This window comes from Trichomycterus rosablanca, chromosome 10 (assembly GCF_030014385.1).
Source record: "Trichomycterus rosablanca isolate fTriRos1 chromosome 10, fTriRos1.hap1, whole genome shotgun sequence".
Classification (NCBI taxonomy): Eukaryota; Metazoa; Chordata; class Actinopteri; order Siluriformes; family Trichomycteridae; genus Trichomycterus; species Trichomycterus rosablanca.
This window is the reverse complement of record NC_085997.1, coordinates 19543292-19556299: the sequence shown is the minus strand read 5'-3', so window position 1 is coordinate 19556299 and position 13008 is coordinate 19543292. Positions and strand designations below refer to the sequence as shown.

At 37.6% G+C, this 13008-nt stretch overlaps 1 protein-coding gene across 6 annotated transcripts in view; it reads left to right on the top strand.

Moving 5' to 3' along the window:
* Positions 1-13008, top strand: part of nrxn1a (neurexin 1a) — a 267067-nt gene that overhangs the window by 7485 nt on the left and 246574 nt on the right. For 4 of the 6 annotated variants that reach the window (XM_063002921.1, XM_063002920.1, XM_063002919.1 and 1 more), the window contains exons 2-3: positions 8931-8960; positions 9982-10011. In XM_063002921.1, coding sequence (XP_062858991.1) covers positions 8931-8960; positions 9982-10011 — 60 coding nt within the window. The remainder of the gene's footprint in view (positions 1-8930; positions 8961-9981; positions 10012-13008) is intronic. The other 2 variants (XM_063002922.1, XM_063002923.1) reach the window with 2 other exon arrangements.

The following is a 13008-nucleotide window of genomic DNA, read 5'->3' as shown; positions in this document are numbered from 1 at the left end:
ACAATGCTGTGGTTGTTCTCTTATGTTTGATCACTAGAACAGAATTTAAATAGTTAAATTTATATTTTTCATCTGTATTGCAGTACATTTAGTGTGTCTGGCATTTAATTTAGTTTTGCTTACAGCATTTAGTTTTCTAAGCAATGAGTATTGGAGTTACAAATGATTTGTTGCTAATTGTTATGAACCAAATCAGATTGAGTCTATATTTGTTTAGTAATTAAGTAAAGTAGCCTAATTATATTAACTTCCACTATTCCCAAAATTTAAATAGCTCTTTACAGAGATATTTGAATGTCACACCCCAGGTGGTGTCACTTTACCCACAAAGGCATTTCTACCTGTTCACTTCAACAAAATAGCAACTAGGTCGGAATAGAAAAACGTGCTAATACAACAATACAACAATAATGCTTTATACAACAATACAGTTAAATATTCTGCTTTTAGGGGTTGTATACATTAAATTATATGGAAAACAGGTATAGGTGATTATTTTAGTGGTATAGATATACTAATTTGCTGCCTGTCAACTTCAACAAATATGTTTTGCCATTCATATTGTTTTCACTTTTGAGCCCTTTTTTACATTTATTCATTCATTATCTATTTTCCCACCACCTAATCCTTGTCAGGGTTGAGTTGGGTCTGATTAATTGGGCGAAAGGCAGGAAACACCCCGAACAGTCACATTAAGGGTAATTTTTAGGAGGTCCAGTTGGCCTATCTGCATGTCTTTGGACTTGTCTTTAAAAACTGCAGCACACCTCTACTGAATTGCTGAATGGTCTAAATCATTTTAAACAAGACGAGTTCTTTCTAGCTAAGTGATGTTGATGTTAAAGTGGAGTGAATTTTAAATCTAGGTTTAAAGATTTAAACAATTTTTGCATTGCATTTTTGTTAAGAGGGGTTTTGCCAGGTGGAAACTTATATACTTGTTTGGACTGGTGGGTGCCACTAAGCTGGCAGCTTTCAAATGTCAGAAGGCAGTGGTAGCTCAGCGGGTAAGGTACTGGACTATTGATTGTGAGGTCATTGTTTCAAGCCCCAGCACTGAGCAGGGCTCTTAATTGCTTGCTTAATTGGTCACCATTGTAAGTCGCTTTGAATAAAAGCCTCTGCTAAATGCGGTAAATGTTAATAGGCAGTGGTAGCTCAGCAGTTAAGGTACTGGTCTAGTAATTGGAAGGTTACTGCTTCAAGCCCTACATTAACCAGGTTGCCACTGTTGGCACTTGACCGTGGCCTTTAACTCTCAATTGCTTGGATTGCATATGGTCACAGTTGTCGGTCGCTTTGAATAAAAGCATCTGCTAATTGCCATAAATGTAAATGTCATACCCCTTATTAAGCTGTTTCACTAATGACAGCACAGATTTTTTTTCAGCTATTATGAATTTGCAAGTGATATGCCACTGCATTTAAATTGTTTGTGTGAAAAGTTTAGATGTAAAAATATCTGGCTGACTGATGACTTTTAAAGCTTTTTGTCTTTAAAGGCATTTTGGTTTTCACCACTGAGCTTTGTTAATGATCTCATTTGTTTTGTATCTTGACTGTCATTCACATCTTTCCTCAGGAATTAAATAATTTGGTTTAGCATATTTATACTAAAGTGGCATGATGTCAATTTATTGTAACCTTTTCAGACGTTGTTATAAGGTGTCATTTTTACGTTATATCATACTATGTGGACTGAGTGGCTTTACAATGGCATTATTATGTCATTTTTAATTTTACACTCCAAGTTGTGCTACTCCACACACAACAGCAGAGGTGCATATATTTACTGCCACAAAAAAAAATGGTAAAAAGAATGAAAATAAACTAATGACCAAACAAATTAGGTACTATTGCATTACAAACCCCATTTCCAGAAAAGTTGGCACATTAGGTAAAATGCAGTAAATAGAAGAATCTGTGATTTGTTAACTATCTTGAATCTGTATTGGGTGGCATGGTGGCTCAGTGGGTAGCACTGTTGCCTCACAGCAAGGAGGCCCTGGGTTCGATTCCCAGGTGGGATGGCCTGGGTCCTTTTTGTGTGGAGTTTGCATGTTCTCCCTGTGTCTGGGTCTCCTCCGGGAGCTCTGGTTTTCTTCCACAGTCCAAAGACATGCAAGTAAGGTGAACTGGAGATACAAAATTGTCCATGACTGTGTCCGACACACGTTGTGAACTGGTGAATTTTGTGTTAGGAGTAAATACTGTTTCTGTCATGAATGTAACCAAAGTGTGTAAAACATGACATTATAATCCTAATAAATAAATATATAAATTTAGGATGAGTTCTCACTCAGAGAACTATGTGGTGTTCATGCATAAAATTGATGTCTAGCTTTCTTTTTGTGTTATACAGTGTCAGTTTGCATTTCTTGATGCAGCAGCATACTGTTTTAAGTGACAACAGTTGAAATACTCCCGAGCCCATGTGGCTATATTTATCACAGTAGCATTTCTCATGCAGTGTCATCTGATGGCTCAAAAGTCACGCACATTCAGTAGTGCTTTCTGTTCTTGCCCTACAAAGAGTGAGATTTCTCCTGATTTCCTGAGTCTTTTTACAATATTATGTACTGTAGCTGGTGAAAGACCTAAATTATTTGCAATCTTGCATTGAGAAATGTTTTTTTTTTAACTGATTGACAATTCTCTCATGACGTTTGGAACACAGAGTTGATCCCCGACCCATCATTGCTTGTACAGACTGAACCTTTGGTGGATCCTCCCTTTATACCCAGTCATGATTTACTCACCTGTTACCAATTCACCTGCTTATTGTAGAATGTTTTTAAAGCACTGCATCTTTTTTGGAGCGTGTTGCAGGCAGCAAATTTTAAATGTGTTTATATTTACAAACAATGAAGCTGATTAGTTTTTCTTTCTACTTTTGTCAGTTAAATAAAAAATCAAGAAAATTAACAAATCACAAATTCTTTTTTTATTGCATTTTATTGAATGTCCAAATTTTTCTGGAAATGGGGTTTGTATGTGTAAATAATATAATTATTTAATAGTATTCTTTATGAGGAAGTTTAAATCATAATATACTAAATAAAACAATTTGACTGACAACTTTTACACATAAGATTAGGTGTGTACTTACACACCAGAGCTCTTTAGTGCAGCCTGTATTAATTCCTTGTTGTGACTTTTAAACCTCTCAGACCAATATGTCGGTCTAAAATAAATCATATTCTTCTACATTTTAGCATTTCTAAGGAAGTGTAGGTTGTGTATAAACACCTTAGGTTAGAAAACTTAGGTACACCTATCTGGAAGTTCATTCATTGATTATTTTAAAAGCTACACCTACTATACAGGTGAACTTTGTAGGTATTCCATTTCTGACTGTAGTGCATTTCTGACCTTCTCACCCTTTGTTCTCCATTTATTGATCAAGAGACCCCCATAGGACCCTGCCCCTTGACCAGATGATGTGTGGGTGGTGGACCATTCTTAGCACTGACACTAATTATGATTTGGTATTGTGTGTTCTGGTGTCAGTTGCAGCAGTGTTGTTGGGATTTTTAAATACAGTTTAACTTGTGTACATGTTTTTTTCATTAACCATTGTGTGTTCCCCTAGTCTTTTCTAAGTGGACACTTCCCGATCACAGGACTTTTTAGCTTGGAGAACTATTCTCCTCCCAGCACTGACACTGAGGTGTTGAAAAATCCCAACAACACTGCTGCACCTATCACATTTAGACAAGTACAACACATTGCCACATTAGAGTCATTGCATTACTGGAGATGGTCCACCAATGGTCCACCACCCGAATAACATCTGGTCAAAGGGGGTCCAATGGAACTACTTTATGAATGATAAATGTGGGAAAAAGCAGTGACAGAGCAACAGTCAATAAATGTAAAGCCACAAAGTTTATCTCTATGGAAGGTGTAGCTTATTAAAAGTTTGTATAACTTGGGCATTATGTAGATAAAACAAACTGACGCTGTAATTATCTATGTAATTACACTCTAAAATATAATTAATTCCTGTATAGCAGGGTGTTCTAAGCTTTAAAGGGTGGCATTTATATTGTCTAATGTCTGACATTTAATTAGTTTGCTAATAAAATTCTATTGATTATGTTAATTATATGATGTTCCATGCATAATGATTGTCTCACATTTAGCATCCTTTGTCGGGCTGTGTGATCCTGTTTGTTATGGACGCATAATTCATTTGGTTGAAGTTAGTAATTAGTAAGTTAGTTGATTTATACTAAAGTAAAAGTGACAAGTCATTAACAGTGACTAAACCTGGTTGTAGAAGAAACATTATGTGACTCATTTAAAGGTAGAAAAATAACATTTCGTCTATTCAAGAATTAGTATGGAAAATGCCACTATGACAACAGATTTTGAATGACACACTGCACGTTGCACTACTTCACTCACAATGACGGTTATGACTCAACCGATTTAGCAGTGAACCATCATTATACCCATTGTCAATAGCAGAATGCTCTTTTATCTGTCCATTCCTCAGTGGATTTAATACAAAATGTTTCATTCGAATTTTATACCAAAAATCAGGCTTTATATCTTTGTTTTAGAAGTAAAATGATTGGCAGACATAAATATATTTGCAGATATTTAAGAATTTAATAATCGCAAATGTTCTGCATTCAGTATTTACATACATTGTACACAGTATATACAGTGACCAGGTATAACGTTATGACCACTGACAGGTAAAGTGAGTAACACTCTTCATCACGGCACCTGTTAGTAGGTGGGATATATTAGGCAGCAAGTGAACATTTTATCCTCAAAGTTGGTGTGTTAGAAGCAGAAAAAATGGGCAAGCGTAAGGATTTGAGTGAGTTTGACAAGGGCCAAATTGTGATGGCTAGACGACTGGGTCAGAGCATCTTCAAAACTACAGCTCTTGTTGGGTGTTCCCGGTCTGTAGTGGTCAGTATCTATTAAAAGTGGTCCAAGGAAGGAACAGTGGTAAACTGGCGACAGGGTCATGGGCGGCCAAGGCTCATTGATGCATGTGGGGAGCGAAGGCTGGCCCGTGTCCAACAGACGAGCTGCTCTAGCTTAAATTGCTGAAGAAGTTAATGCTGGTTCTGATAGAAAGGTGTCAGAATACACAGTCCATCGCACTTTGTTGCAGATGTTCCTGCATAGCCGCAGACCCTTTCAGCAGGATAATGCTGCCTGCCACAAAGCAAATAGTTCAGGAATGGTTTGAGGAGCACAACAATGAGTTTGAGGTGTTGACTTGGCCTCCAAATTCCCCAGATCTCAATCCAATCGAACATCTGTGGGATGTGCTGGACAAACAAGTCCAATCCATGGAGGCCCCATCTCACAACTTACAGGAGTTGAAGGATCTGCTGCTAACATCTTAGTGCCAGATACCACAGCAAATCTTCAGGGGTCTATATCTCGATGGGTCAGGGCTGTTTTGGCAGCAAAAGGGGGACCATCACAATATTAGGAAGGTGGTCATAGTGTTATACATAATCAGTGTAAATGCACTGAGCAAATGAAACATTTTAATATCTAATTACATTAACATTTCTTTTTATTTTAATTATTTTACCTTTGGAAGTTTACTTACAATATGCCTGTGTACGTTTAAGGGCAATACCCTTACTAAATAAAACACTCATATAAACAAGCCACTGCAGTTCCAGTCATATTTACATTGGACCGTGTGACAGCATGCATCTCATACGTGTTTGGGCCATGCCTGGCCAAGCCCGAGCCTCAGTGTGTGTGTGTTCGGTGAAAATCACCGAACTGTGCATAGACAGCACTCAGAACAAGCTGTCACTTTGATGAAAGCCTGCCCGTCTGCAGACTGTAGAGGCTACATCATCCTGATATGCCCGTCAAGCCAGTGTAAATACAACAGTACTGTTGCCAAACGGGCTCAGAGAAAACTGAAGGTCTATCACATGTACACACACAAGTTTAATAGGATTAGCAATATACATTGTATACACATATTGGGGGAGGTAATGGTTCCATTTAGATAATAGTGGTGGGGGCTGGAGAGAGGATGTGAACATAATCAATACTGTATGTCTTCCCAAACACAGCACTGTTAGAAACAGCTGGTTGATGTTTCTAGTTGTTATTCAGCTAATAACTTAATAATAAGCACAATTTATCCTAAAGATTCATGTTGCATTCAAAAGAATAAGATGTACAAAGGTATGGCCATTATTTTAAAATATACCAAGAGGACACAGTAGGTAGTAGTTCTTCAAAATTGTATGCCATCCCACATTAACATCACTAATAGCTTGATGTTTATTTGTATTTTATTCTTTCTTTTTTAACATTATGGCATTTTCTTGTTATTTATTCATTCGTTCATCAGCATTTTTGTTCTAGTGGCAGTTGTGGTGCATGCAATTTGTATTTGACTGAGAGGAGCGGACTCTGTCGGTAAGTCTTGGGTCATTGTTCCCCTTGAGATGCAAATCAACAGAGGTAGGCCTGGATGCTTTAACTTCATAAGATAGACAAGGTCATTTTTGGGACTCTGATCTTGGGGGCTGCACAGAAACAAGCTGGCACACGGAGAGTCTGGTATGGGTTTAAAAAAAAGCATGAATTTCTCATTTCTTGAGGTAATGTACTCTTTAGAAAGTATAAAATAGGTAAAATAAATACATAATACATTTTATTAGTACTGAACTCACTCGCTTTGTTTTTTTTAACAAGGTGTATGCTGCTGTATTTTTAAAATGCATGGCTGACTTCTTTATTCTTTTATATCATGTATTTTTGTGCAATTCACACTAGAGACTTTAAAAAGCTGCTTATATACATTATCTTTAAAGCTACAGTATGACAATTATATTTATGTAACTATTGAAAGACAACTATATACCCATCTTCTATTTAATACCATCCAATCCTTTTTTAAAATGATAAAAAATAACCATCATTTTTACTATCAGTTATTTATCTGCCTGCATGTTTGTGCATGCTCACTAAAAATCTCTCAATTGATTTGCCATGGTGTTATGAATCTGTACAAAATGCTCATCAAATAATAAAAACTATATATAATTGAGTATAATAAATTGATGCCTTTAAATTTTGGCAAGCAGTGGAATTAAGTAAGTCCTTGGTTGAATGGTTAACATCATTTCACTAAAAAAGGACAAAGCTACAACCCCAAATCAGAAAAAGTTGGGACAGTATGGAAAATGCAAATAAAATAAAAATGCAGTGTTCCTTACATTTACTTTGACTGTTATTTCATTGCAGACAGTTTGAACCTGAGATATTTATTTTTTTATCTGCTCAGCTTAATTTCATTTGTTAATATACCTCCATTCCTGCATTTCAGGCCTGCAACACATTCCAAAAAAAGTTTAGGGAAATTTAGGGCTAGTAATAAGGTGAAAAAACTAAATAATGATGTGATTCCAAACAGGTGATGTCAACAGGTGATTGTAATCATGGTTTGGTACAAAAGCAGCATCCAGGGAAATCTGAGTCTTTGATGAGCAAAGATGATCAGAGGATCTCCAGTTTGTCAACAAATGCATGAGAAAATGATTAAAATGTTTAAAAACAATGTACCTCAAAAAAAGATTGGAAGGGGGTTTGCATATTTCTCCCTCTACAGTGCGTAATATCATTAAACCATTCAAGGAACCGGGAGGAATTTCAGTGCGTAAAGACCAAGGGTGCAAGCTTGAACTGAACTCTCGTGATCTTTGATTCTTCAGACGGCACTGCATCAAGAACCGCCACTCAACATTAGCTGATATAACTGGGATTACTTTTGCAAATCTTTGTCAAGCACTACAATACAGAGTTACATGCACAAATGCCACTTAAAACTTTACTGTGCAAAAAAGAAGCCTTATGTTAACCATGCCCAGAAGTGGCGTCGACTTCTCTGGGCTTAGAGGAATCTAGGATGGACCATCACACAGTGGAAACGTGTATTGTGGTCAGATGAATCAGCATTCGAGGTCTTTTTTTGGAAAAAATGGACGCTTTGTGCTCTGGACCAATGACGAAAAGGATCATCCAGACTGTTATCAACAACAAGTCCAGAAGCCAGGGTCTGTCATGGTATGGGGCTGTGTCAGTACCCTTGGCAAAGGTCATTTACACTTCTGTGATGGCAGCATTAATGCAGAAAAGTACATTGAGATCTTAGAGCAACATATGCTGCCTTCAAGATGTCATCTTTTCCAGGGACATCCATGCATTTTTCAACAAGACAATGCAAAACCACATGCTGCACACATTACAAAGACATGGCTGCGGAGGACGAGGATATGGGTACTGGACTGGCCTGCCTGCAGTCCTGACTTGTCCCCAATAGAGAATGTGTGGAGAATTTTGAAACGAAAAATGTGTCAATGATGACCCCGTACTGTTGCACATCTTAAGACGTGTTTGCAGGAGGAATGAGACAAAATAAAAGCTGAAACACTAAATAACTTGGTATCCTTGGTGCTTAAATGTCTTTTAAGTGTGGTGAAAAGGAATGGCAACATTACAAAATGGTAAATGCTTTACCATCCCAACTTTTTTTTGGAATGTGTTGCAGGCCTGAAATGCAGGAATGGATGTTTATTAATAAATGAAATGAAGCTGAGCAGACAAAACATGAAATATATCAGGTTCATCCTTTCTGCAATCAAATAAAAGTCAAAATAAATGTAAGAAACTCTGTGTTTTTTTATTATTTGCATTTTCCATGCCTTCCCAACTTTTTCTGATTTTGGGTTGTAGAAAATGCCTGTCGTTATCTTTAAAAAAAGACATTCTTTTTCTTCAGCCATTATGGCAGCATTTGTTTTGGCTTAGGAATTTGCACAAAACGATAAGACGCATGTAGCCACGGTAGTCCTCAAGCTTGGGCCACCTTCTAGTCTGCATGCCTCTTAATCAATGTCTTCCTCTTTCTCTCCACGCCTCAGCCGATTCTCCAGAAGAGGTCTACGTTGGAGGTAGGTATACCTACGCCTTTTTGTTCTCTTGCCAAAAGCCCCCTGGCCACATACTTCTCTCTGTCTCCATATCAAACCATTTTTCCAGGTTATCCCAATGTATATTTTCATCAATATGCTGCACAAAGACGGTAAGTGAATTCATAATGTGTCTGGAAATGGAACCTGGGGTTATGTAGAACCTGTACAACAAAGGTAAAGGTATAAACATGACCATCCATTAATTACTGTTCAGTCCATTGCTTGTTGTTGGTCAGAATTCCCAGAGTTTAGCCTCTGTCCTTTTGTAATCGTGGAAGGAAGACGTTCTTGCAAGCATTTACATTAATACACATTTTCAATGCATGCCATCAAATATTTACCCAAATTTAAAGGTAACTCAATGCTATCCATTTTCCTAAAATTGTATTGTCTGCATCAAGGACAGAGGGTAAGTACTGAGGACAAATCATGTTTCATATCCCTGATGATGGTTCAGATTTGCCGAGTCTAGACAGGTAAATACCACTTCCATTGTATTTTTTTTTCCTTTTTTGTATGGAGCTTTGTGTGTAGGAAAAAGCACGACTCACAAAAGGAAAAATGACTAAAGGGTTATAAGGTCTATCCTAGATGCAGATTTTTCTTGTCTATTTTTTATTACAATTTTATTTACAATTCACTTTGAGTCATATTGCAACTTTATAGGTATTTTAGATGTTTATATCCTTTGCTGTCTAGGTATAATAAACCTGGTATCATATACAAAAGGTACATCTGTAACAGCTAAATTATACTATCTTTATAGATTTGTCCCTAGTGTGATAAAGCATTGCAACCATCAGGTTGAGGAAATGCTTTCACCCACACCCAGAATCTTCTCCTCACCTCCCTCCCACTCTCTCTTCCTCTCAAAGTGTAACTCACCCTGGGCCTGCCAGCACAGGCATCCTGGATTCACAAGATGCCTGTGTGTTGATGTGATAGAAACCTTCTCATGATCCCATTCTCTGTGCTGACTGTGCTCTTGTCTTCCTTTAAGGTCTTGCGCACCTGATGATGGGCGACCAAGGTATGGGTTTTATTCCTTTTAATTACCCCTTTTTGCTGCCATTATTTCCTCCCTGTTCCATCCTCCCTGTACCCCATGTCTTGCTTCCTGTGCGGAGTCCTTTTCACATCCCATCATGCTGGTAGGGATTTGCTGAGGCTGCTTTCTTTCCGGCTTGGCACCGAGTCAATGGATGGTTTGGTCTTTTTCCATTTATTTAGTAATATATTTATTTTTCTTCTTCTTTTATTCTCAGTGCTTTACACTCCATCACGCTGTTGCTTTCTGTTTATTTTTCTGTGTCAGTCATCTGCGAATGATTGCTGTACCATTGTTGCTTGCCAACCTCATTTTCATATAGAGAAAGAAAATGCTTTGAACGCGGTGGTTGGGCCGGAGATTGAAGGACGTCTCTCAAGGGTTTGTTTGTTCTTTGTAAATGTGCTAGCATGCATTCCTGAGATGCGGAATAGGAAAGCATTAGCTCTCTTTACGATATTCATGCTTTCCCTCCATCTTTCGCCCCATCGTATCTCAGCATGTTTGCACCCTTTGCCTGCGTCTTCTCCTGTACCCTTGATGCATGGAGCTAGGTTAAATATTAACCTTTCATTTTCTTTTTCCAAATCGTTCATGACTCTTACGGTTGCCTCTTTCCTCTCCTTTGTATCCCTCACATCTCTCTGGAATTTCTCTTCACGGAACCATTATGTCAATGTCCTAGGTAAAAGTAAAGGTACATAATGCTTTTCTTCCCCATATATCTCATTATTCAGTGTTACAGACTCTTGTTTGTCTATATTAGCCTACATGTGGCTTTTTATGGATGTTTATTTATAAGAATTGAAAGTTGCACTGAGATATTGTGTGATGTCCTGACATTATGCCTGGTTGGCTGGAAGGTAGGTGTGTACTGTAATGTTGGGAAATGTTTATGGCTAAATGCACAAGTGAAGTAGTTATTTACTTAGCTTGGGATTAAAACTCGTTGGTATATTAAATATTAGAACATGTCTAATACACACCAAATAAACTGGTTATTATATAATAATGTATACCTGCTAACTAATTAAGAAATATGATAATTCTAATTATTAATGTATAAAAAATATAAATTAATACAGACTAAACAAGCATTATTTATGGTGAAGTTTATTAATATCAATATGTAATATGAATATTACTTAAATGATACAAGGTAAATTTAAAGAACAACTATAAATAGGCCAGTTCAGATTTGTTTTAAACTAAGCTCTTTACCCCTAATATCCTCTTTACACTATTCTTGCATGTCCATGGGTGTTGGGTCACTAAATACACACAGTACTAAGGAAAACCTCAAAGAGAAAGCAGTAACATGTCAGACTTATTTGTAGGTCACCAAACATTAGATTTCTACAGTTTATTTCCTCATTAAACGTTATTTAGAAATGCATTCAAATGTAGATTCGTGTGCTGTCGTCTCTGATGAACAGGTAAGAGCACCACATTTGGGTTTCTTTTTTCTTTTTGTGTTGCACATGATTTGCACGAAGCTTTGCTACATTTTAGTGGTGTTTTTTCTCACTGTGTGATGAACTGCTATGTTAAATCGTGTGCTGATGTCCAGCTGAGGTAAGTCTGACCCTGCAGATCACTGAACATTCACTTTGCTTGACTTCCACACAGCCACTGCATGCTACACCTCACTGGCTTTTACTTAGCTTTAGGGTACACCACATCCTCTCACACATGGTTAAATGTCATTTATATGGATGTGGAAGAGTAAACGCCATGCCCGGTGAAGCAGGTAGGTGCACGTTGTTTATTCTAATGCTGTGCTGCTGCTGGTGGGCTGACTCATGGTTCAGGCTACCAGTCTGTCTTTAATGTTTAAAATAGAACATTTTTATAGAAGATTTAATTCTTGCCAGTAAAATGAATTGGTGCATCTTGGGACTGATCTTGCTGTGGGTTTGTAAAATGTTTAGCTTTTCTTAATTTGTGTCTGCATGTGTGGTAATTTGTACAAACATCTGGGTGCAAGTCAGGTATACCCTAAAAAGGTTGCCAATACGTTGCAGGGTTTAAGATATCCAACTTGTACATAGCCAGTCATGTCTGTATACACTGACCAGGCATAACATTATGAACACTGACAGGTGAAGTGAATAACACTGATTATCTCTTCATCACGGCACCTGTTAGTGGGTGGGATATTAGGCAGCAAGTGAACATTTTATCCTCAAATTTAATGTGTTAGAAGCAGGAAAAATGGGCAAGCATAAGGATTTGAGTGAGTTTGACAAGGGCCAAATTGTGATGGCTAGACGACTGGGTCAGAGCATCTCCAAAACTGCAGCTCTTGTGGGGTGTTCCCGGTCTGCAGTGGTCAGTATCTATCAAAATTGGTCCAAGGAAGGAACAGAGGTAAACCGCCGGCAGGGTCATGGGCGGTCAAGGCTCACTGATGCACGTCGGGAGCGAAGGCTGGCCTATGTGGTCCAACAGACGAGCTACTGTAGCTTAAATTGCTGAAAAAGTTAATGCTGGTTCTGATAGAAAGGTGTCAGACTACACAGTGCATCACAGTTGCAGGGCTGTTTTGGCAGCACAAGGGGGACCAACACAATATTAGGAAGGTGGTCATAATGTTATGCCTAATCGGTGTATATGCCTGGCAGACCAATAGTGCTGGGAATTTGGGTTAGCATAACAGGTTTCTGTTCGACTGATTTAGATTGCAGTTGACATTAGGGCTGCAGCTATAGTATTCTACTGATTATTCCAGCGATTAATCGAGTAATCGGATAAGAAATACTTTTGCTTTAATAAAGAGCAAAAATAAATACATAACATAAAATAAGACAGCTCTTCTAAAACAAAATGCACATTTTTATTGCTTGCATACAGGACAGTTTAAAGAGAACATTTTTGAAATGCAAAAACAAATACATCAAAAATAAATCAAATTACTTTAAAAATGTATACAGACAACCCAAAACTAAGGCATAAACATTAATACACGATAACACAAAC